A 26,463-nucleotide genomic window follows, 5' to 3' on the forward strand; every position below is an offset into this window, starting at 1 on the left:
GGGCAGAGGATCTCAACCTTTCTAGTGCCATGGACACTTTTGTCAGTCTGATGGAGCCTTCAGACCCCCTGCACAGAGGGATGCTTTTAAAAGCATAAAATAAGATTCATAGGATAACAAAGAGAACCAATTCTATTTAAATAAAGATGCAATCCCGCCCTCCTCCCCATCCAAGTTCTCGGAACCCCTGAAATCTACCCACGGACCCTAGATTAATAGACTCTGATTTAGGGGAAGACTACCCCCAAAAAGCCAGGAGGAATTTAGGAGAGGAATGGGAACCAAGCTGGAGGGTTGCCCTAAGGGGACAGGATGGAAGGGGTGCGAAAGAGACTGGCTCGGGAGGCATGGAGAGGATAGGGACAAAGAGGGAAGAGCACTGAGGAGCCGACCGGCTGCAGCGTGGGGTGCCAGACTTCTGTCCCCATTCATAATTGAATTGATAGCTTCCGTCTCTAACTAGGGCGGTGTTGATTTCGGGTCTGTGGCGCTGTCCCCTTTCCTTCCCGCGCCCAATCAAGGCTTGTCTCGATTATCCCGATCCGACATTCCCCCTCCCCCTTCCCTTTTCTCCGATGGGGCGCCCCTCGGTTCCCCCAGTCAACCCAGACCCAGCAGCAGCTGGATGAGAGCCCCAGGGTCAAGCAGAGGCTCATTCTGCTTTCCTGCCCTCCTGTCTCCTTCCTCCTCCTTTCCCCAGCTAGGCTCGCCAGCCCCGCCTGACCCCTCCCCCTCCCACCTTCCCTGCCGCCTGGCACCCGGGGACTGCGGGACTGCGGCTGGCTCGGGGTCTCGATTCTCCTTCCAAGCCGTCTGCGGTGTCTGCGTCACCACCAGCGAGGCGCCCGACGCCCGGGACACCGCCAACCCCCTCCCCAATCTCGGCCCCATGGTCCCTTCCTCTCTACTCTCTACCCCTACTCTTCTTACTATCTACCCTTCAATTCTTTGGACATCAAAATCACAGACAGCGACATGGACCCGGATCAACTTTGCATTTTCTGGGTCCCGCTCCCCAACCTCCACCTCACCAGGCCTACAGCTGCTCTGCAGATATAAAAGGGGGCCATGTAGCAAACCATCACCCGCAACCACCACCACTGCATCCAAACCCATAGGATGTGGAGCCTCAGCCAAGAAAGGTCAAACATAGGCCAACAAGGTCAAAATTAACTTAGTCTGTCATTGGCCATGGGCAAGGAAGGCAAGGGAACTGACAGTCCAGCTGCCTTGGGGCTAGAGTTCTGATACCATGCTAAACATATTACCAGAGCATCCTTCTCCCACCAAGGCCTCCAGGACACCAGGGAAGGGAAACTCTTCAGCAGAAATATTTATTAAATAAGCAAGCAAGTTAACTAGAAAGACTACTCATAAAGGGAAGCACCCTTCAGCAACCCTCACTCCCTTTCCAAACAATCAGCCAAGAAAGACGTTTGGGAAGGCCAATGAAAGCTTTGCTCATGTCCAACATTCCTGATTATGGGGATCCCTGAGAGGAGAAACCATATTTTTCTCCATGCCTATCCTGCCTCACTCCTACATTCCACACACACACACACACACACACACACACCCCACCCTTCTCTTCCCCCACCCCAAACAGGCTCTGAGACAGCTTTCAGAAAAAAGAGCCCTGCATAAATGAAAAGATCTCTAAAGGGGAGATACATTCTGAGTAAATGGAAAATCAATAAAAATTCAGGAATGAAACACCTCCTCCCTCACAGCAGAGAAATGGGGCATAACTAGGAAGAATATTGTATACATTTTCAATTCCATCCCTTACAGCCTCTCACGGCCAGGTGGTGAAGTGGATGGAACACTGGGCTTAGAGTTAGGAAGACCTGGGTTCAAATGCAGCCTAAGACACTTACTAGCTGTGGCAAGTCATTTCACCTCTGTCTGCTTAACTTCTGTCTGCTTCAGTTTTATCAGCTGTAAATGGAGATAGTGATAGCACCCACCTTGTAGGGTTATTGAGAGATATAAGGCTCTTAGCATATGGCCTGGCACATAGTAGGCACTTTGGCACATAGTAGGCACTTCACAAAAACTCATTCTCTCCTCTCCCCTTTCACCTGGGGTACTACAACAGCCTCCTAATTGGTCTTCCTGCTTCAAGTATTTCCCCTCTCCACTCCATTCTCTACAAAACTGCCAGATTTCTAAAGCAGAGGTTTGAACATGCCATTCTCTGATCTAGAAGCTTCACTGGCTCTAGGATAAGATACCAATACACACACACACACACACACACACACACACACACACACACACATAGTCTTTTAAATCTTCTTACAGTCTAGTTCTAACCTAGAATCCTGAGAAGCCTCTCACACCTCTGCATGGGTTCCTCCAAAATTCTGGAGGGTAAGGAAAAAGGTCAGAAAGAGGTGGCCATGAGTCCCTGACCACAGCCAGACAAGGTAGGGGAACATGGAGAAGGAGAGGAGCACAGAGGCTTATGGTATATCACTACTTTTTTGTGCTCTATGGGTCAGCCAACTGGGCTGACCTGCTGTTCTCCATATACCACATTTCAAGGCAATTGTCCTCCATGCCTGGAATGTGCTCTGACCTCACCTTCATCTCTCTAACTTCCTTCACATGAAGCCTTCCCTAATCCCCACCCCATCCCCAACTCCTAGTATACTCCTCCCTCATCTACCTTGCATTTCTCTGCTTTGTATGTCTTTGCATTTACTCTGCACATACATATATGTATACATACATGTACAGCTCATTATCTCTTCTATTAGAATATAAGCTTCTTGAGGGCAATGACTGTTTCATGTTTGCCTTTATATCCTCATTGCCTACGAAGGTACTTGCCACATCGTAGATGATCAATCAATGCTTGTTGATTAAAAGCCACACTCAAGTGCAATCTCCTCCAGGAAGCCTATTCTGATTCCTTCCAAGCGTTAGCACCCTCTCCCTGGGAAATTGCTTCATATATATTGTGTATATGTCATGTAATAGTGGATAGAGAGTTGGTCCTAGAATCAGGAAGATCTGGCTTCCAACTTTGCTTTTAATATGGACTGGCTGGGACAGCTAAGTGACATAGTAGATAGAGTGACACCCCTGGAGTCAAGAGGACCAGAGTTGAAATCTGGCCTCAGATACTAGCTGTGTGATGCTGGACAAGTTACTTAACTCCAATTGCCTCCCCCTGGCAAAAAAATACATACTGGCTGTGTGACTGTTAAGAGATCATGTCACTTAACCTCTTAATACCCCCAGGCAGTTCTCAAAGATTCTAAGTTGTGGAGCAGGTGACAACCAGCATTGGTAAAGGGATTTTTCTTCACTAGGAGTTCCATATACTAATGAAATCACAAATCTGCTCCCCCCCCCAAAAAAAACCCTTGTGTTTAATTATCTACATACTTACTGGTTCCCTCATAGGATATAATCACCTTGAGGGCTAGCACTGGGTATTTTTTTTTCTTTGTATCCTCAGCACCTAACATATGGTCTGGCACACAGCAGGAACTCAATAAATGCTTATCAAATTGCACTGAATGCAGTCTACAGTTGATGTTTTTGTTAAATTGCTTTTCTTTGTCACAAAAGAGTGTGTGGAAACAACTTTGACATAAAGACAAAAGGCATCACTATAACATGGGTTGTTTTTCAAGAGCCCCAAAGGACAAGATAACTCTGATTTAGAGAAGGCCATAGCAGAGGCTATTCCACCCTGCTTTAACCCCATATCTCATCCCCTAACAGCCACAAATGTGCCTGTGGACCTGGGAGTCAAAGCCCAGCCTGCAGCATCTACCTCAGACTTGCCAGACCTCTTCCTGTCCCTACAATACTCTGGTTCCTCAGCTAGGTAAGGTTTTGGGAATTCTATCAACAAAATGTCTACCACCCCCTCAATTAAATTCATTCTCTTTCTCTCTCTGCTTTTTCTGTCTGTCTCTCTTGTCCTTCTGTTTCTCCCTCCCCCCTCTCTCTCACTCTGTCTCTGTCTCTCTGTCTCTATCTCTTTGTCTTTGTCTGTCTATCTCCCCTCTCTCTCTCTATTCTCTCTCACACACCCCTATCTATTTAATTCTTCATTGATTCATTTATCTATTTATTAGAAAGTATTCATTGAGTGAATACCTTGAGCCTAGTACTTGTGTTTGATAGCTCAAATAGGGCTCCCATTCTCCCATAAAATGCTGTTCCTAACACTCCATACCTTCAACATTAAACCAATGTTTTGTTTTTGCCACAAAGTTTAAAAAGCCTTTCCAGGTGACAGCTCCGTCATGTTTTACCCTGCCATTAAGTTTTCCATTTCCTCTCTATTAATCCCTATTTTTCCTTTTCCTTAATTCCAGTTTAGAATCCAAAGACCCAGGCTCACATCCCGGCTGTACTATTTGCTATCTGTATGGTATAACCCTGGGCAAGCTAGTTTACTTTTCTGGCCTTGATTTCCCAATCTGTAAAATTAGGGGTTGGAAAAACTACTCAGAAATGCACCTCCCTCTTTTCCTCGGAGAGGTGAGGCATGATGGGTGCAGGACCCAACTCTGATCTTTGTGGCGCTTCGCTTACAGGAACACAGGCACGAAGCTGCTGAGAAAGGTCTGAAATTCAGATGATATTTCCACTGTACATTTTTAGTGCACAGACTTACAGCTGGGCCCTCATTGCGGCTCAGCAATCCCACTCTATTCTTATCAGCTCCCTAGTTCATTCCACACAGTGGCTATTTCAAACTTTTCCTCTCTCCTCAAGCCTCAGCTATACTCCCACCCACCACACTTACCGAAGATGACTTAGCCTCCTACTTCACGGAGAAGACTGAGGTCATCATCTAGAAGCTCCCTTGTCCCTCCCCCATTCCTCAGAACTTCTCATCACTGCTACCATACCCTTCTCCTTCCCTACAATCACTAAGGCCCCTTCCAGGGGCAGCTGGATAGAACATTGGGCTTGGGATCTCGAAGATTATTAATCTTCCTAAGTTCAAATTCCACCTCAGGCACTTACTAGCTATGTGACCCTGGGCAAGTTACTTAATTTCTCAATTATGCTAATTCCCCTGTCCATGTCCTTGAGCCCCCCTCCATATCCCCTCTTCCAGGCCTTGCCCCGTCAACCACCCCCACTCTTTCCTGTGTCTGCAATGTCTCCTTCTCCTCTCATTTAGTTTACAAACATGTTCAGGGAGTGTCAATAATAAATCAATATTAAAATAAATAAGCAAGGCTCTTCTTGAAATCAGCCCAGCTCTCTCCTTCCCTTCACCGCTAAACTCCATGAAAAAGTTGTATATAGGCCTCTACCACGGCTCCTCTCCCACCCATGCTCTTCCCTTTACAATCTGGTTTCCTTCCTTTTACTCTACTCTATTGCAACTGATTTCTCAGATACCATTACTGATTGCCTTATGGCCAAATCCATTGGCTTATCTCGAACCTTCATCTTCCTTGACCTCTCTGAAGCATTTCTCACTATTGTACTTTCTCTATGGTCTCTTCTACCTTAGCTTCTTATGACACCATGTTCTCCTGGTTCTCCTCCTACATCTCTAACCACCTCTTTTCTGTTTCCAATGAAACAGTCAACTGACCAATTAAGAAGCACCTACTAAGTGCCAGGCAGGAAGGGCAGTGTGGTATAGTGGATAGAGACCTGACCTTGCAGAAGGGAAGACCTGGGCTCAAGTATTTCTTCTGACACATACTGGCTATTTAAGTCACTTAATCTTTCTGTGTCTCAGTTCCCTCATCTGTAAAATGAAGGTGTTGGACTTCATGGCCACTAAGGCCCCTTCCAGGGGCACCTGGATAGAACACTGGGCTTGGAATCTCAAAGATTATTAATCTTCCTAAGTTCAACTCCCACCTCAGGCACATACTAGCTGTGTGACCCTGGACAAGTCACTTAACTCTGAGCTGGAGAAGGAATGGCAAACCACTCCAGTATCTTTGCCAAGAAAATCCCAAATGAAGAGTCAGATACGACTGAAAGGACTCCACAATAACAACAACAAAAGGTCTCTTCCAGCTCTAAGTTCATGATCTTATGAACCTCTGGCTGTGTGACCCTGGCCAAGTCACCTAACCTCTCAGTGCTCTAAGCAACTCTCTGAGGATCTAAGTGGCAAAAAAAAATGTCATCCTGCATTGGTAGAGAGAATTTACCCATCCAGGAATTCCAAATGTCAAAGAAACCATAGCATAAGTCTGTATCCCTATCCCCTATATGCCAGGAATTGTACTAGATGTGGGGAATACAAAGACAAAAGTGAAACAAATTTCTCCCCTCAAGGAGTTTATAATCTAGCCAGAGGTAATAATGTTTTTTGTTGTGGTTGGCTTGTTTCAGTTCTGTCTGACCTTCCATGACCCCATTTGGGGTTTTCTTTGGCAAAGATCCTGGAGGGGTTTGTCATTTCCTTCTCCAGATTATTTGACAGATGAGGAAAGTGAGGCAAACAACGTTAATTGACTTGCACAACAACAGCGACAAAACACACACACATTTCCTGCTGCCTTAAGGTGGGTGTCCCCTAATGTCGTGTCATTGACCTGGTCTTTTCTATACTATATATACTTTCACCCTCTCTAGTATGGTTACTAGCCTGGCACAGTTTCAACCATCATATCAGGTAGACGACTCACAGATCTATATATCTAATCTTGACCTTTCTCCCAAGCTCCAGACCCACATGTCCAACTGTCCATAGGATGCCTCATCATCCCTCAAATTTACCATCCTCTTTGAACAACAAATTTCCTTGAGGGCAGGATTTTCTCACTTTTGTATTTATATCATTAACTCCTAGCACAGAGTACAGTAGGCACTTAATAAACGATTGCAGATCGATTGAACCACGTCCAAAGACAAACTTCTTCCCTTTCCCCGAAAACCTCCACTTTCTGACTCTGCTGGCTCAGCCAGATTCCAATGTTATAGACCTTGGTGGTTATTATCAACACTCTCCACTCCCTTACTGCTTATATCTAATCAGCTACCACGTGCTGTAGATTCTACTTCCCTAATGTTTCTCACATACATTTCTTCTTCTCCAATTCCCACAGCCACCACATTAGTATAATTCCTCCTGACCACCCTTCCAACCAAACCATCCTTCATGTCCCAGAAAGACTTCCTTTTGCCTTATACGTAGATCTGACCAAACCCCTCAGTGGTGCCACCCACCTACCTTTCCATCCTTCTCTCATGCTACTCCGTAGCCTTAAGTATGCTTCAGCCAAACTCACTGTCCTAATTTCACAATCCATATTTTCCCACCTCCATCATAATCTGTGGAATAGTGGATAGAGTGCTAGACTTGGAATCAGGAAGATCTGAGTTTAAATCCTATTTCAGATACTTAGTAGCTATGAGACCCTGAGCAGTTCACCTAACTTCATTCAGTCTCCATCTCCTCATCTGTAAAATGAGGGAATCGGACTTGACTACTTCTAAGAGCCCTTCCAGCTCTACACCTATGAGCCTATGCACCTCAAATTCTCTCCCCTTCTTTCTACCTTCCATTCCGACCCTATTGAATTCCTGTACAATTTTTAAGCCTGACTCAAATGCTTCCTCTGGGAAACTTTAATGGCCATGAAGAAGTCCAGCCCCCTCATTTTACAGATGAGGGAACTGAGACACAGAAAGATTAAGTGACTTGTACAGCCAGGATGTATCAGAAGAAATACTTGAGCCCAGATCTTCCTCTTTACAAGGTCAGGTCTCTATTCGGTATACCACACTGCCCCTCCTGCCTGGCACTTATTAGGTGCTTCTTAATTGGTCAGTTGACTGAAGGAACCATCAGAGACAGAAAACAGGTGGTTAGAGATGCAGAAGGAGAACCAGGAGAATATGATATTATAAGAAGCTAAGGGAGAAGAGAACATGGAAAAAGGAGTACAAAAGTGAGAAATGCTTCCATTGGTAATAACCTTTCCCACCTTAGACTTTTCATTGCACTTTATCTGTGTCTCTCTAATGTGCTTATGTATTATATTGTATTGTATTGTGTATGTATCATATATATGCATATATATTATATATATATATACATATATATATGTATATATATATATTTGTGTACCTTAATGGCTCTCCATTACCTCCAGAAAAAATCTAAACTTCTCAACTTTTTGGCCCCAACCTACTCTTAAACCACCTCCCAATTCAAATTATACCCCACTTCCATGTACTCTGTATTCCAGCCAGCCAGGCCTAATTAATTGCTCCCTGAACTCGATATTCCATTTCTAGTCTCTAGGCATTCTTCACACAGGCTATTCTCTATATCTAAATAAGCCATCTCCAGCTGGGTGACCCTGGGCAAATCACTTACTCTCTATCTACCTCACTTTTCTCACCTGTTAAATGGGGATAATAGCAGCACCTACCTTCTAAGTAGGAGGTTATGAGGCTAAACTGAGATAATATTTGTAAAGTGCTTTGCAAGCTTTGAAACGCTCTCCTTCCTTCATGATGCCTTTCCTGATGCACTTTTTTTACTACCTAAATGACCTTGGGCAAGTCATTTCACATTCTTAGCTCTCATTTTCTTTATCAATAAAATGAGGAGGTTGGATTAGATGACCTCTGAAGCTCCCTTTTTAGGTCTATATCTGTGATCCAGTTATCTTTATTATATCTATATTATATCTGTCCCACTCCCCCAGTAGACTAGGACTGATTTGGGTTTCTTACCTCCCACAGAATAGACCTTTAATATTGTTAAATTAATTAATTAATTGCTATTTTTAATTAATAAATTATTTTTAAAAATTGAATTGAGTTGAGCTGAAACCTCCTGAGGTTCAGGGTGTCCAAGATTATTAAGTTAGTAAGTTTTGGTTTTTGGGGGGTTGGTTTTCTTTTGGGGTCTTTTCATCTCCTTTGTTTCTGGGAAAAATAAACTTCTACTGCCCATTAACCAATCAAAGTCATGGAGACAGAACCTGAATATGGGTCTCCTGACTCCAAGTCTTGTGCACTCCTCCACTACACCACATACTGCATCTCCCCTTGGCACTCTTCATAAAACAGTCATTCAGAAGTTAATAATGCTCGCTTACATTTATACAGAACTTTAATGTAGTTTCTCGATGCCTTTTACATATCATTTGATCTTCACCCCAGCCTTCTGAAATAGGCAGTTGAGATAGTGTTATCCCTACCTTACAGATAAAGAAACTTAGGCTCAGAAGTTACTTTACTTGCCCAAGATTGTACAACTAGAAAGAGAAGCCAGACCTCAGAGTAGGTAGCTGGCGCCATAGTGCGCAGAGGGTCAGGCCTGAAGTCAGGAAGACTCCTTTTCCGGAGTTCAAATCTGGCTGCAGACACTTCCTAGCTGTGTGACCCTGGGAAAGTCACTTAACCCTCTTTGCCTCAGTTTCCTCATCTGTAAAGTGAGCTGGAGAAGGAAATGGCAAACCACTCTAGTATCTGTGCCAAGAAAACCCCAAATGGGGTCACGAAGAGTCAGGCAAGACTGAAACAACTGAACAATAACAACAGGTCTTGACCAGGGGGTCTTAACTTTTCTTGTGTCATCAACACCCTGGGCAGTATGGTGAAACCTGTAGACCCCTTCTTAGAATCATGTTTTTAAGTGTATCAGATAAAATATATAGGACTACAAAAGAAACCAATCATAGTGGAAATAAAGATGTTATTTTTCTCCTATTTTAAGTTCATTTTAAGGATCCAGGCTAAGAACCCCTGGTCTAGAATCAAGACTTCCTGATCCCAGTTGTTACCGCTTCCACTCTATTGTGTGGGAAGGAGGTGAGAACAGGATAAATTAAGTCATTCAGGTGTGGGTAGAAAGAAGGCAGCCAACCCCCAACCTCCCTTCTCCCCCCACCCCCCACCCCAGAGAAGCCAGGGTACAGAGGAAAGGGGAAGGGAAAAGGAGGGGAAGAGGAGGGACCTTCCCATCTGTACCTGTTCATGATACTCGATGCCCATGCTGAGGGTATTGATAAGGATAGCTATCATTATCCCACGGCCAAAGTATTTACTGTCCACAATCTTCTGAAAAGTTTCACAGACTAGTGTCCAGAAGGCCATCAAGGGGCTGGGCTCACGGCCCTGGCCCTGGCTTGCCCCCCAGTGGGGGTCCCGGTGGTCACCATGCTGGGTATCCTGTGTGAACTCATAGATGCCCTCACTATCTGAGTCAAGCAGCTCTGGGTCCACCAACTCAGCTTCTCCCGCCTGTGTTGGAGTACAGTAGGGACAGTTATCTGGGCCAGAGGCCCCACTATCTGCCTTCCCACAGGGGCTGGAAATCCTGCAGGAGCCTTGACAGGAACCTAGAACACAGGAGGTCAGAAATCAGAGAGCTGTCCCTTGGACCAGGAGCCCAGCCTTTGTAACCATATTAATAAAAAGAGAAGTAAAAGAAACCCAGAAATAGACAACTATTAAGAGGCACAGATGATATCAAGTCTTCAGGAATCTTAAAAGATTAGAGCTGGATGGGGCACTTCAGATCCTACCATTCAATTCTCTCAGTTGCAGAAGGGGAAAACGAGGCTGACTTGGCCAGAGTCACACAGCTCTTTTGTGGCAGAGTCAGGTCTCCTGACTCCTAGTCTAATGTTCTTTCCAATACACCATGCATCATCAACTTCTCAACTCCTCCCATCCTCATGACTTATTAGAATATGAAAATCAGGTGAAAAAACTTTTTTAACAGAATTGGACAATGGCAAGGGCCATCTATGGTTGGAGCTATGGAATGCTGGCTATAGCATTTTGTTTATGAAGAGTATCTCTGCCTTATTTGTTTAGTTTAGAGCGAGGATGACTCTCCACTGCACCATCCATGTTTGTTGGTTTGTTTGGCATTTGTTTGTTTTTGCTGAAGCCTGGGTCACCGTTAAGCTCTTCTTAGGAAGGCTGCTCTTGGTTCCACCTTTGCCAGCAGATGAAAACCCTCCATTGCTGTCTCAACCCCATCATAGCTGATGCCTGAATATCTTTCTCTTGGACACAAAAATACTTTTCTCTTGGAGACAAAAGGGAAGGAAGGGAAGGAGGGAGGGAGGGGGGAAGGAAAGAGAAAGGAAGTAGAAAGAAAGGAAAGAAGGAGGGAGGGAGGGAGAGAGGAAGGAAACAAGGAAGGAAGGGAGGGAGGAAGGAAGGAAGGAGGAAGGAAAGAAAGAGAAAAGAAGGAAGGAAGGAGAAAGGGAGGAAGGAGGGAGAAAGGAAGGAAGGAAGGAAGGAAAGAAGGAAGGAAGGAGAAAGGAAAGAAGGAGGGAGGAAGGAAGGAGGGAGAAAGGAAGGAGAAAGGAAAGAAGAGAGGAAGAGAGGAAGGAAAGAAGGAAAGAAGGAAGGAAGGAAGGAAGGGAGGAAGGAAGGAAGGAAAAAGGAAGGAAGAAAGGAAGGAAGGAAGGAAGGAGGAAGGAAGTAAAGAGAAAAGAAGGAAGGAAGGAAGGAGAAAGGAAGGAAGGAAGGAAGGAAGGAAGGAAGGAAGGAGAAAGGAAGGAAGGAAGAAGGAAAGGAAGGAAAGGAGAGAGGGAGGAAGGAAGGAAGGAGAAAAGAAGGAAGGGAGGGAGAGAGGGAGGAGAGAAGGAAAGAAGGAAGAAAGGGAGGGAGGGAGGAAGGGAGGAAACAAGCATTTATTTAACACTATGTGCCAGGCACTGTGCCTGGTGCTTTACAAATATGATCTCATTTGATTCTCACAACAACCCCGGGAAGTAGGTGCTGTTATTATCCACATTTGAGAGTTGAGAAAACTGAAGCAAATATAGAATAAATAACTTGACCAGGATCATACAGCTAGTAAACGTATTTGAACTCAGATCTTCCTGATTCTAGGACCTGTGTCTACCCACTATACCACCCAGCTTCCTGCTAAAGATAAACAACAGACTGGTCCTGTTTATAATTACATCCCCTGAATTACCCTGGATTACTCAAGTCTAAGCATGCAGTTTCTTTTAGGAGGTGAGTATTTCCAGGGCACCCAGGTCAGAAGCTCCTCAGCCTTGATGCCTGACAACATTTACATATCTCATTATCAGAGCGATTAATGGAAATGGTCAGCTCTATGCCAGGTTTTTGCCAAATGGACGTTGAACTGCTGGCCATGTCGCTAAGAGTTAGGCGAGTAGAAGGGGCCATCTAGCACAAAACACCTTCTCCAGTAAGCTTCCCTGGTTACTACTTTGCTTTCCCTTAGCTTTCTTAAGATGCAGCTTTAGAGCTGGTAGAGACCTTTAGCAACTGCCTCATTTACAGATGAGGAAAATGGAGGCCCGGAGAGGAGAGTTCACTTGACTGAGATCCCAGCAATGTTGGGATTCCAACGAAGGGCCTCTTCCCACTAAACCATGGTCAATTTGTGTGACTGCTATTAATTCACCCCTGTATATATGGTATCTTGCTTTATAAGTTTTAAGTTTATCTCTTCTGTGTATGCTCTTCTTCCCCTATCTCCCTCTCTGAGGCAGGGGGGAATGGTGTTTCCTCCATCATCCTGAGTAATCCCAAAAGGTAGGGACAAAGCTTCTTCCATTGGTCAGACTAGGCACCCCGCTTTCTCTATCTCCACCATTAGAACCCAGCACCAAAGGCTATTTCAAAGACATACCCAAACCCCAGTCAGCCCCCACATCCAAAATGCTCACCTGTGCTTTGTGTCTCCAGTAGCTTGTGCATGGAACTATAAGGTCCGGGTGGGATGTTGAGGTTAGTGAGAGTGGGGGGCCCAGAGGCAGGGGCTGCCTCCACCAGCGCCTTTTCCTTTAGCACCTTGGGTGGGGATCTGGAGTGCATGGTGGGGTATACCTTTCCTCCACCCACATTCCTACCCGGACCCTCGGGAGAGGACCTAGGAGAGGATGCTTGGCAACGCAGCGGCTCTAGGTGGCAGTCAGCATGGTAGAAGCTATGTACAGATTCAGAACCCCCAGGAGAACCCCCAGGATGGGCACTGGTGGGGGGTGGGGGCAGCATGAGCCGACGTGTCTCATTGGCATCGCCATCACCGATCTCTGGGTTGGCATGTGGAGCTCTCAGGGTCCCGTTGCCCAAGTGGTAATGGTGATGATGATGGTGATGGTGGTGAACCAGGTGATGAATGGATGGGCGATGGCGGCGGGAACGGGGGCAGCTCCCACTTGCGGCAGGCTGGGTCTCAGAAACTCCTCTGCCACCAGGACTGGCTAGGAGGCCAGCTCGAGCCCCTACCACCCTGGAGACCTGGGCCAGTCTCCGGGCAGCTTTCCGGAGAACGTATACCAGGTACTTGAGCAGCTCCTCATAGCAGCTGCCCGGTTCAGAGAAACTTGCCAACGTGCTGGCATTGGACAGGAATCGAACCCGCTGCTCCTTCATTAGCTGACTCTCTCTCTGCTTAGTCTCTGAGAACTGCGTGGCAATCACCACCAGGCACAGATTGATCATGAAGAAGGAGCCCACCTGATGGGAGAGAGGTTTCAGGGGAGAATAGAAATCATAGTATCAGGACTTAGAGCTAAAAGGGGCATAGGGAGGGAATAAGCATTTATACAGAGCCTACTGTGTGCCAGGCACTATACTAAGTGCTTGGTGTTTCTTTTTAAACAAATATTATTTCATTTGCTCCTCACAACAACCTTGTGAAATAGGGGCTATTAGTATCCCCCATTTTTATAATTAAAGAAACTGAGGGAGACAAATGTTAAGTGATTAGTCCAGGATCACAGAATTAGCTGAGGCCAGATTTGAACTCATATCTTCTTGATTCCAGGCCCAGCTCTTCATCAACTGTGCTGTCATAGAAGACCATGTAGTCCAATCCAGATGAAGAAACTGAGATTAAGAATTAAGTGTCTGGCCCAAGGCCACACACATAGTAGAGCTAGGATTTAAACCCTCTCACTCTGAATCCAATGTTCTTTTTACCACATCAAAGAGAATAAAAAGGGAAGAGGGAAGAAACAGAAGGGATGAGTTATGGGAAGGGGGAAAGCATGAATTCAGTGACCCTCCCAGGGCTAGGCTGGAGAGGAGGAAATATGGTGGAGCCACATAGAATCATACAACCACAGCATTTCCAAGTTGGGTGGGATCCTAGAGATCAGCTATGGAATAAGACACATGGCATTCCCCTGGATGATGGGGAGAGGCCTGAGGGACAGGATAGCTAGTGGGGATGAAGAAGGGTAACTAAAAATGCCAGAATCCCATCTTCTTTTTCCTTCCTAGCCCAGCCTGCGACTGCCCACCACAGGTCCCATGAGTCCTACTCCAAGATCTGCCATGTCTCACCTGAGCCATCACCAGCCCCACCCCACCAATACATAAGTTTTCCTATCCCGTATCCCTCCCTTCCATGCCTCAGTTTCACCAGAAGTCTGGGATGGCCACAACTGGGAAAACTACTTAGAATGAAGGACATGAATATTCATGATGACAAAGCAGATTTTTCTCCCTAGAGTCTGTCCTGATAATTATGATAATTAGCCTCATTAATGTATTTCAGGGCACTGTTTTGAGAGAGTTGTCATGGGTAGGTGTGGGAGAATAGAAACTGGCTCCCCCACCTGTCTGCCCAACCTCCCTCACCTAGACCCTCTCCCCTGCCAATCTTCAACCTCAAACAATCCCAAAATTATGGAATAGTGTGAAACATTTCTTCTCTTTCATTGTGACCTCTCATCCCAGAATGAAGACAACAACTGAAATGGCCCCAGGGGTGAGATGTCTCTGGCCAGGCTGGGCAACTCTTCTGTATACTTGACAGAGATGAGGGAAAGAGGGATTATCCTCTAGGGTGTCTCCTCCTCACTCAGGGTCTCAGTATCTGTCCCTGGCTCTATTCTATCTGTCTATGTTTGTCACACTAGTGCTCTCCTCTCTGTCTCAGTTTTTTTTTTCTGGGATTTGTCTGGGATGTTGAGAATGGTATCTATTTTTCTGCCTTTTTCTGTGTTTATCTGTCCTTTGTCTTTCTCTAGAGAAAGAGTTCTTGATCTGGAGTCCACACACCCTCTCCTTGACCCTGCTAAGGTGTTCATGGACAGATTTTAGAGAGTACCTCAACTTGGATGGGGAAAAAATACAACTTTATTTTCACTGACATCTGACTGAAGTTTAACATTTCCTCCAATTATGAATGTAAGCAACAAAATATTATACTGCAGTATATAGGCTTCATTAGACTTCCAATGGGGACCACAATCCAAAAAAAGTTTAGAACCTCTACACTAGAGCTTGTCTTAAGAGCTAGAGGATGGGAGGCTTCGGAGGAAGTGACCCTTCCCTTCTAGGAAAGACTGTTAGGTATCCTGCCCAACCCCATCTTTTCCCCATCTCCCAAGGACTACCCAACCTCAGGACCCATGCTTTCCCACCCCAACAAGAGGAGCCACTCACAATGATGAGAAGAATGAAGTAGATGAAGTTGTAGAAGGAATGAGCATCCATCACAAAGTACATGATGTCTACCCAGCCCTCGAGCGTGATGACCTGGGGAAGATGAAGAGGCCTCGAGTCATCTCTTGGGAGCTTATGCTATGTGAGGAGGGGAGCATGGGGAGAAAGACCCACTGAGATGAGTGTGGTCCACACACAGTCTGGAGTCATCTTTTTAAGAGTCTATGCCCACAACCCTAAGACGAACCCTCCGAGCTAGGATCTGGGTCCTAGGGCCTGAATTCAGGGGGCATCTTATTGATCTGAGGTTCTGATATCCAGGTCCCCAGGCTACCCATTTACACACACACACACACACACACACACACACACACACACACACACACCTGGAAGATGGCGATCCAGGCATAGCCGATATTGTCGAAGTTGATGGCTCCCTTGAAGGGGTTGTGCTCCCCAGCAGAGCAGTTGGTGTAATATTGGTTCCAATTGACACAGGTAGTATTACTAGAGCTGTTGTAGGCATCATAGTCAAGAACACAAGGAGGGCCACCACCCCCTTCTCCTCGAAGCGTGGGGACACTTCGACAGGAACGCATTCCATTCTCCCGGGGCTGGGAGCAGATGAAAGGGCTCTCGTCCTCGTTCTCAGTCTGATAGTAGCGTTCTAGGTCCACACTCAGAGGGCTGTGGGGTGGGGAGGGAGTCAGGGATGAGGCTAGGGGAGTGGGGAAGGGTGTCAGAGGTAAAACCCAAGGTGGGAGCACAGGAGAGTAAGATGTAGGGGAAGGAGAGGACAGGGATGGAAGGGCAAGTGAACAGGGGATGAGAAGGTGGAGGGCAAGGAGCAGGAAGGCAGGGAAATGGAGTATGGGGCTGTGGGACATTAGGAATAAGGGGCAGGAAAATGGGCATGGGCTGGTTGACAGGGAGCACAGCAGCAAGTACAGGGGACAATACCCTAGAGTTGGTGTGTGAAGGGCTATCCTAGGGAATAGGGTGAAAATATAAAGAAAAATTTGGGGTTCTGGAAGCTAGGAGGGACAGGGAGTCAGGATGTATAGGAAGATGACTTAACCCCCCAATCCCCAGGAGTCTCCCCCTACCATCTCCCAGGTACCCTAACCATCCCTATACTCACATGCTGAAATTCTCTGGAAGGAAGCATCGGTTTCGAAGGAGCCCAGCCCAGAGCTGAACCCCCACAATGCCAAAGATGAAGAAGACGAAGAAACAGAGAAGGAGGACGTTGCCCAACATGGGCAAGGTGTCTAGCAGCAAAGTGACCAGGATTCGCATACCTAGAGGGTGGGCAGAGGCTGCACTGTGGGGGCAGAAAGTAGGGAGGCAGCAGGAAGTCTCCAGAATTGGTGCAGTAGGTTAGGCATCCAGAGACAGAATTTAATCAAGGCCTTTCTAGGCCAGCCAAATCCAGCCTGCCTTGGGCTGAGGAAACTCTGAAGGGAAAAGGGTTGGGGGCCCATTGCCTTTTCTTTTGGGGTGAGGAAGGGAACAAATACTTATTGTCTACTGTGTGCCAAATACTGTGCTACATGCTTTACAAATATTATCTCACCAGATCCTCACAACAACTCTGCAACGAATGTACTATTATTATCCCTGTTTTGTAGCTGAGGAAACTGAGGTAGACAATAGTTAAGTGACTTCTCCAGGGTCACACATGTAGTAAGTGTCTGAGGCTGGATTTGAACTTGGGTCTGCTTGATTCCAGGCCTAGCCTCTATCTACCTAGCTAGAACACCTAGCTAGAACACCTAGCTAGAACATAGCATCTAACTAGAACACCTAGCTAGAATGCCTAGCTAGAACCTAACTAGAACCACCTAACTAGAACAATAGCCAAATGATTCAAGATTACTTTTCACCTGGGCCTCTCTTTAGACCCTAAAATTCCTTCCCTCCCCTCTAAGTCTTCCTCACTTGCCAGGGTACAAACCCCACCCATTCCTCTTCTCCCCTTCACTGTGAGAATTGTCTGGCCATTCCAAATGTCTCTGAGCTGGATCAGTAGGGAAGCAGAGGCAGAAAGCAAGGTAGGATGGAGGCTTGCTGGACCACCACTGTCTCCATAACTGCCTAAACCAAACCTGCTCCAGGATCTCCTCTCCCTTTCCTTCCAGGTTTCAGCCCTTCACTCCCAGGATACACCCCTTCTCCCCTTTAGGTTAGATTTAGGTTAGAGTCCTGATCCTGTAATCAGGATGAATCAATGGAGACATAAACCTGACATTCACAGAAATTGATCTAAGATTGACATTTCCTCTGCTATCCCTCCTCCCCTAAATCATTGATTTTTCATCTCTCTGACTCTCACCTATCCCATTAAAGGAAGGCTTTCCTCTCTTCCTCTTGCAGGTTTATGACTTAATCAGACTGCTTTTGTATATGGTCTGAATCTGCCCTGACCCTTTCCTAAGTGCCTTCCTTACTGCCCAGACCTCTTTTCGAAGAGTTGGGCCTCCTGTGTTTCCCTCTCCACAAACAATTAACAGAATTGGTCTATTCATGTGACTGCAGCCAGCCTCCCCTGCACAACGTCTACCATGCCCCCTCCCTGGCCCAGGCTTCTTCATTGCCTCCCCCCCTCCCAAATCCACCACACAGCAGCGGAGATCAATTCTTCAGGGTTTGCATTAAGGGAATTACACTGGTGGTTAGACAGAGGTCAGTAAATCAGCCATCCATCACTTAAGGTGGGGGTGAAAGTGGGGGATGCTACACCCCAGAGGCCTGGAGCTACTGTTAACACCAAAACAGCAGAACACCTGGAGACATGTTTAACATTTGACTCCCCCGAGGCACTTAACATTGAAAAACCCAGAGAAACTGGCACTTGCGGGAGCGAACACACACACACACACACACACACACACACACACACACACACACACACACACGCAGTGTCACATGCAGCTGTCATCACCCAGACACACACCAGGACTCTGACACAGCCACCCAGAAGCACAGCCAACCATCCCCGTCCCACCCCCTGCCTCCTCCCCCACACAGCATGGCAAGGTCCATCTACCTACTTGTTCACCTTTACAGGGGCCCAAGACCAGGACACGGGGGACTATTTTGGGAGATGGAGAAATTCAAGAAGGAAGGCAGTGAGTTGAGGCTGCCAAGGCTGCTCTGGCCTCACACTCCAAAGCTTTCCCATCTCTGGTTTAATTTAGATAATGGGTCTAGTGAATGTTCCAAATGGGGTGAGAGAGGAGGAAGGAGGCCACAGGCAAAGGGGACTACCACTAGGGAACTAAAGGAAAGTCACAGGCAAGGGGTGGGGGTGGGGTTCAAGAGCAACACAGATTGGGAACTGCCACTATAGCTTTGAACTGTATCCCCTTCCAAGCTAATGAGGCATGAAGAGGGAAAAAGGGGAAAAGGACAAGAGTGCATCTTCTTGAGTTTGACCCAAAAATCTAGAGGAGAGGTATTGCCTTAAACCTTAATGAAATAAAAAATGGTCTGATAGAGATTTCCACGTGTTCTCTATACTCCCATCCCCATCCTTCCACTTCCATTCTCTCTCTCTCTCTCTCTCTCTCCTCCCCCCAAGAGATCAATTGTCAGAGCCCTAGAGGCAGATTTCAAGTTTCATTACAGCCTTACTGAATCCCTTTGATTTGCCCCCAACAGACACACATATACACACCGTAGGTCCAGTCTCCCCTCCCCCCATCTTCTGGAATAAGAGGGCAGGTACTTTTGGGGGAGGGGGCTTATTTCATCTCCTGCCCACTTGCCCCAGGGAGAGGATCACTCACTGGGGACTCGATTAATTGCTCGAAGAGGCCGTAATACTCTGACAGTCCGAACAGCAGAGAAACTGACATTCTGAAGGTCCAGGGAGTATTCAAGCATCCTGTAGGAGAAAACCCAATATTCAGGGGACATCAAGAGATCAGAATCCTCAAGTCCACTGGAAGTTCAGACAAGGGAAAGGTTAGAATCATAGAATGACAAAGCTAGGCACAGGGGGATATAGAGACTTGTCCAATGCAGCACAGTGGTAGTGGATCTGGGACCAAAATCATCTTCTCCTACCTCTTAAAGCAGTGCTTTTCCCACTACACAAGTAGCTAGAAACAATGCAAGTCTCATTCTATTCCCTTCCCCCCCCCCCTCCGCTCCCCCTTTCGGCAACGGACCAGGGGAGGTAATTTCTCTCTTTGGATGAGATGACAACTATAGTCTCATCCCAAATTAATATTCGTGATTTGTTAGGGACAGAACAGTCCCAAAGCTGAGGATCCATGTAGTTATAAGAGAAAGGATCTGTGATTTCACTGGTGTAGGGAAGTTCCATCACGTAGGTTGACACCTTCCCTGCAATTTATAGTCTTACAGAGTTTCATAGAACACTAAGAGGTTAAGTGACTTTGTCCAGTGTCGCACAGGCAGGATACGTCAGTCAGGACTTGAACCCAAATCTTCCTGGCTAGGAGGACAGCTCCCCATCTACTAAGCCACACTGCTCCTTTTTGTAGGATAAACATATACTGAGAGAAACTTAGACCCCTGGGGCAGGAATGTGATTGCTTGATGACACCCCCAGTGCCCAAGCTCTGCCTGTCCAAGCAGGTATGAGGTGGTGCTTCCATACCACTCTCAGAGAGGATGGAAAATCACTAAGTCAAGCTGAAGAAACAAGGGGGAGGAAGAGACAAGGGATGTAGTTCACACCAAACTCTAGGCCTGTGGAGAGTATCAGGAAACAGGAGGAGCTACTCCATCGATTAGCCTTGAACCTGGGAACCAGAAGAACAACGAGTTTTTAGAACTCCTGACACTCACCCAGCAATGACGATGAAAAAGTCCAGCCGGTTCCAGGTGTCTCCCAAGTAACACTTCTTCCCAAAGATGCCCAAGGCAACCATCTTCACCACCATCTCCACAGCGAAGAAGGCGAAGATGAAGTCGTCAAAGGCCTGAGAGTGGGAGGGGGCTGGGGTCAACTCTGAATGGGGAAGGGGTAGAACTGAGGAGAGGCCACGGGGAGGGAGGGGGGAGAAGGCCTGCTTCCGGAGGGTGTGATGGCGCTGCAGCCTCGGGGGCCTCTGGTGCACCCAGAGCAGAAGTTTGGAACCTAAGAGCTGACCTCCCCAATGCCTCCGCCACCGCTGACCCCCTCCCCGCCACTAACACACCTGCAAGATCCGGCAGCGCTGGGAATCGCAGGCGATGTCCTCGCACGGCTGAAACATGCCCAGCGTCACGCAGTTCAGCAGGATAACCAGCATGCTGACCCGTTCGAACCAGGTTCGGGTAGCCGTCAAGGTTGCAACGGGCCATGGGGTATTCACTCCCCCACTCCCTCTCTCTGTGCTACTACCCACCCATCCATCTACTCCTGCCCATATGTGTGAAGGAAAAAAATCTAAAGATGCGGTGGCTGCCCAGCAGAAAGATGTGGGACAGGAAAAGACAGACCTACTACGGAGAAAACCCGGTGTGGTTAGACAGATGGTCTGAGAAATGGGCCAGGGGAGACCTTCTCACTGAACGCTCCAGATTCTAGATTCAGCCCAGTCCCACCTCGGCCCTTCTGGCCTTGTGGAGCCATTCCGAGGAGTGGGGAGTCTCAGGGTTACAGGCCCAGACAGACTCCTGCCCACAGGCACGGGCAGAGAACAGACCACACACATATGCACAGTCACACACTCCATCATACTCTCCTGTGCCCTGCCTGACATAAAGCCCAGCGTGGGCTCGGCAGACTGTCACTGGGGGAAGGCTCTTGGGGGGGTGGGGAATAGCTGGGAGTCTTTCCCACGTCGCTGAGCCCTCGTCTTTGCCATCCAGGCTAGCTTGAGCGAGGGGCTGTCCTATGAAGCAGGAGGAGGCGTCTGGAACCACCTCTGCAGGGCTCAGTAATACTACCCCCAGAAACCCAGAAAGCAATGTGATTCGGACCCCAAACCTCAGCGACCCTTCTTTACCATGTTTTAAAGGTGAAATGTCTCTGTCCTTGGAGGATAGAGAAGAGGCCGGGGTGGGGGATATAGAGAGTAGAGGTTGGGAGGAGTAAAGCGGGACGAAATGGACCTGCAGGGAGGCGGGGTCGGAGATGTCTCCCCACCGCTTTGCGGGGCTGCGCAAAGTGCGCCCTTTGAGGACTGGAACCGGTTTCCCGACTGCGAAGCTGTGCATAACAATCGGTGGTGGAGGAGGCAACAGCATCTGGCTATGCGGTTCCGCTGGGCGGACCACCCCTCCTAGCTTAGTCCTAGCGTTCGATAATATTTCACTGTCCTCCCTACCTTAAACTCGGGGTCCAGCTCATATTCAGGCCCTCTGCCTATCCCGGTCTCTGCAGGTCCTCGTCCCTCTCTTCCAGCCTCCGATACCCAAACCTCTGGCACCTGCAATGCCCCTTCCCATCTGTGCCCTAACAAGAATGATTTGCCAATAGTTAAGTGTCAGAAGATGAGGGGTTGGGCGCCGGGAGGGGGGGGGACAGGCAGTGAGGAAAAGACGGGAAAGAGTGCTCTGTTTCCATGGAACCATTTCTTTGAGTAAAGCCGAAGCTGGTGGATCTCTCCCCAGAGCAGGGGTCAGCCAGAGTTCATGGGGCGGGGGAGGGGGTGCTAAGGCGCGGGGTGCGGGGTGAGCTGCCAGGCTTCCTAGAAGCTCTGGGCTCCCGACTTCCCTTCGCCCCCACGCCTGTTCAACCTCTCCCCGGAGTCTTCTGGGAAGGAGGTCAGAGCCCAGAAGAACTATCACGCCCTTCTTTCCCTGGGACTGTCCCCTCTTCTGCCCTACACAGGAGGTGGTCCTCCCCCGTGGCTTTCCCCAGGAGAGTGAGGGTGGAAGCAGAATTCAGAGTGAAAGCTTCTAAGCTAGGAAAGAGGGTGTGGGAGTGCCTTGGGAAGCCCAACCAGGGTTTACCTGAATGAGAGTGGGTGGGTGGCTCTGTTTGGAAGAGAAGCCGGATGGAGCAGATAACACACACACAGCTTGGCAGGATGACTCCCATAGCACTTTGCTCATGCTTCTCTTACAACATTGGCCATACTCTGCCTGTAGTATAATTATATGTGTTCCTGTCTCATTTTCCCTACTAGATTTTAAACTGCTAGAGGGCAGGGATCCTGTCTTATTCTTCCCCACTCCCATCCCCACCTGCCTAGTGCAGAATAAGTTAGAATAAGTACCCATGATTTGCTGAATGAATAAATTCCTCCTTCACACACCCACTGGAGACCAGAAGTGGTCTCCTATCTCAAGGTTTCCCCCCTCCTCCTTACATTGGTGATGAGGAAATAATTGTGTTTCCCAGGCTGGAATGGGGGTGGGATGGATGGGAAGTAAGACCATCAAAAGAGTTTCTTCCAACCAACCCCCCGAAACTGATAGGCAGGTAGGAGAGTGCTTCCAGACCCAGGTAATTGGATAGCTTACTTGTCTCCAGCTTGAGGCAGGAGAGTCTCACCTTTTAGGAAACAACCAGAAACAATGTGGGGCACCAGACTCTTAAAGAAGAGAGTGATTATGGGAAGCAGACTATCTACCTCTCACCCACTCCAACCTAGTGTATGACTGGGGAGGGATGATAGGGAAGGAGCTTAATGAGATCCATGAATCTATATCAATGATCTCTTAGGTTCCTTAGAGCTCTAAATCTAAAATCATATGAGTGCTAACACACACACACACACACACACACACACACACACACAACACATTTTCATGACCAAAGGTGTAAACATTTATAGGGGAGGTTTGAGTAGAAGCAAGGACAGTGCTGTTCCTCCTCTGTGGAGCTCCCCTTTCCCTCCCCCCCAAAAAAACCTCTGAGGCAGGGGCTTGATATCTTGACTAGAGGTAACACCCCCCCTTCGCTCAATCATACAAAGAACATAGATCATTAGAGCTCCAAGGGACCTCACCCAGCCTCTTCATTTGAAAGACAAGGAAAATGAGGCCAAAGAAATGAAATGACATATTCAAGATCATTCAACCATGGAAACATCTTCTAAATTGCCTCTAGAGGTCTGACCGGAAGACAGCTTCAGAAAGCTTCTCTCCCCTTCTCTGTTTCTTCCTCCCCCACCAGAGTAGCCCCAAATTCAATGAAGTAAGCAGAAGAGAAACTGAGGCACCAGGAAATTGGAGATGGAATATTCTGGGTTGTCTCCAGGTCAGTATAACCACTGACTGGACTGAGCCCAGCAGTGCTGGACTCTCAATTGGGTGTCTTTCTTTCCCCCATCCCAGGGTGGGGCTCATTTCCATGGGAACAGAGCTCCATGTCACTGTGTGATGTTCCTTTTGTTGCCATAGCAATAGTAGGATGTGTCACTAGGTTGCTGTTGATTTGTTGCCATGGTAATTGAGGTGACCCCCTTCCCCTAAGGCTGCTCTCCCACTCTCTAGTGGGGAAGGGAAAGTAGGAAGAAGAGGGGAAACATAGGTTACCAGGTGGGGAGGGGGGAGAAACCATGTGATATATCCTATGGCAACCAAGGGAACAGGGGACACTGGTTGCCATAGTGACTGGGAGAGACCTGTGCAGTCATGTGGCCACTGTTGCTATGGTGACTCTCCCGGCTGGAGTGGCTCTGAAAGGAGGGGGGAAGGGAAACTGGAGGAGCTCTCTCCCTCACACCATAGGGCTAGCCGCACCCCCCCCCCACAATCTAGAGGAAGAAAGCAGAGGCAGGAGGAACACCTTGTTTCCATCCTCCTTTCCTGGGAGAGCCTTCTCACAGGGTACTCCAACTCATCATACATAGCCTTACCTTGCCCAGCCACTAGGGGAGAAGAGGGGGACACAAGAGGGAGAGAGCCCCCAGGGTTCTGGCAACTTCAATAATTACATGGGCACGAAAGTTCCCCAATGTCACTAAGAGCAAGGAACGACCACATTGGAAAGCTTTGGACTTTAGGGCAGGCAGGAAGGGAGTCATCACCCGGCTAAGGTTGGAGCAGTCCATGGCCTTAGCAGAGCCCCTTGGTCAGATGCCAATGCCTTCCCCCCACCACAAACATATACACTGCTTGTGTCTTTCTACCCTTTCCATTGTGTGGGTGTGTGGGGAGAGAGATTTCTAGCCGAACTGAAAAAAAAATCGCCAAGAAAGACAGCTAGCTCCACCCAGAGACATAGATACAGAGACACAAGAGGAGAGAGAGAGAGACAGCAGGCCTACTGGAATCTTCGGAAGGAAAAGGGGGCCAGAAATCTTATTCAAGCATCTATGACTGTATACTCGTGCATGTACATGTGTGTGTGTGAGAGAGAGCGTTTATGCCTGTATGTGTGCAAGCATATCTGTGCGTGTGTGTGTGCGCGCGCGCGTGTGTGTTTCTGTGTGAGTGCCTGTGTGTGAGCGGTTGTGTCTGTCGCCATCCTGGCTGAGGCCAGCAGGGTGGGGTGAAGAGCTGGAGCCTGAGCAGCTGGAGGGGTGTGGGGAGGGGGGAATCCTAGGACTGGCTCCAACTGGGGCCACGAGTAAGAGTAGCTGGGGAGTCCCCAACTGTGGAAGGCGGGGGAGACAGGGTGTCTCTAATGCAAGAAGTTTGTATGGTATATTTGAGGTAGGAGACCTATTCTACCCCTCCTCCTCTATGGACTCCATCCCAAGCTTCTCAGACCCTTCAAGCCTTTCCCCATCACCCCAAGTCTTTTTTTTCACACTCTATCCCCTGGAGAGTCCATGGACCTGAAACTGAGAGATGGTAATTAGGAGATAAGACAGAAAGTGCTCAACTCCCCAGTTTCTTTTGGGGGGATCAGGACAGAGATTAGGGGTATATGACATCCTGTAAAGCCTCAGTCTTCACATTCTGGTCCCTGGTGAGAAGGAGACAGGTAAGGTAGGAAATCAAAGACCCTCTAAGGGGAAAAAAATCCATAGGTCTCCTGCCCTCCCCCTTCGACCAGACACACACTCAGACACGCACAATGACGCACAGTCACACACTCACACTCACTTCTGGAAGTCATTAGGGCTCCTGCCGCTCAGGCCTCCTCCTCCTGGCAGGCTCCCCACTCCCCCCTCCAGTCCTGCTCTCCCACTCCCCCTCCCTGGATCCCAAATGCCAGCCTATGATTTCTAAATGAGAAAAAGCTGTGCTGGGCTCTGAGCTTGGAGGAACTCCTACACAAACTTCCAGATGTGACATAACAGCCAGGAGAGGGAATGCTCAGGATCTCCTTTGGTTGGGGGGGGGGGGAGAGTCAGGAAGGAGGAACACAAGGAGGGAAAACACACCCAACCGAAAAGTACACATTAGCGAAGAGAAAACAGGCACCTATGCCTAGAGGGGCAGGGATTCAAAAGGAATAGGGAAGAAATGCCTTCTGACACCCCCCCCACACACACACACATATAATGCCAGGCCCCATCCCTCATACCCTTCCTTATTGCCTTTCCTCACCCCACCCCCTACATCCCAGATGGGGCCTTGGGCAGGTTTCTTCTCCAGGAAACAAGGCCTCTTTGGGGGGTTGCCCTTGGTGGGTGGAGGGAGTGGTAAAGAGTGACATCCAGAGAAGGGGTCTGGCTCCCTCCTTAGCCTGAAGTGGGGGAAGTAAAGAGTGGGGGGGGGTGGGGTAGAAGACATAAATGAGTGCTATAGGGCTGAATGAGATTCTGTACATGTAGAGTGAGAAGGAGGAAAGAAATATTGAGGATGGGTATTCAATTCAGAGGTTCTGGCAAATGCAAAGTGCACATTTTCCTCAAACCTTAAGCTGGGGATATGCTGCAAGTGTGTGTGTGTGTGTGTGTGTGTGTGTGTGTGTGTGTGTGTGTGTGAAGGAGAGAGGGGGAATCCAGGCAGCATTGTTCCTAACTTCCCTTTACCTCCCAGGCCTGACTAACCCACTAGCCACCATTTTCCCAAGAGATGCCCCTTTCCCAGCCCTCCAGAAACAGACTTGGGACCAGGCAGAACTCCAAATCTCTCTGAAACAGTCTCCTCCTCTCACCAATCATTCTGACCTCTCCCCCAAACCCTACACCAAAGATACCCAATGTGGAGATTGGTAAACTATGGCATTCCTCCCCCCCTACCCCCACGGATCCTGTGCGCAAACACACAATAAAAGTATTGTGGGGACAAAAG

The 26,463-nt window shown here is 48.0% G+C and overlaps 1 protein-coding gene across 9 annotated transcripts in view; it reads right to left on the reverse strand.

Annotated features, from left to right (window-relative positions):
* The window catches only part of CACNA1G (calcium voltage-gated channel subunit alpha1 G), an 87,340-nt gene that overhangs the window by 58,233 nt on the left and 2,644 nt on the right, over window positions 1-26,463 (reverse strand). For all 9 annotated transcript variants that reach the window (XM_036754049.1, XM_036754043.1, XM_036754048.1 and 6 more), the window contains exons 2-9: window positions 20,538-20,649; window positions 20,185-20,318; window positions 19,155-19,252; window positions 16,505-16,664; window positions 15,750-16,050; window positions 15,364-15,456; window positions 12,633-13,425; window positions 9,937-10,307 (exon numbers count right to left, since the gene is read on the reverse strand). In XM_036754049.1, coding sequence (XP_036609944.1) covers window positions 9,937-10,307; window positions 12,633-13,425; window positions 15,364-15,456; window positions 15,750-16,050; window positions 16,505-16,664; window positions 19,155-19,252; window positions 20,185-20,318; window positions 20,538-20,649 — 2,062 coding nt within the window. The remainder of the gene's footprint in view (window positions 1-9,936; window positions 10,308-12,632; window positions 13,426-15,363; window positions 15,457-15,749; window positions 16,051-16,504; window positions 16,665-19,154; window positions 19,253-20,184; window positions 20,319-20,537; window positions 20,650-26,463) is intronic.

Source organism: Trichosurus vulpecula, chromosome 4 (genome assembly GCF_011100635.1).
Source record: "Trichosurus vulpecula isolate mTriVul1 chromosome 4, mTriVul1.pri, whole genome shotgun sequence".
Lineage (NCBI taxonomy): Eukaryota > Metazoa > Chordata > Mammalia > Diprotodontia > Phalangeridae > Trichosurus > Trichosurus vulpecula.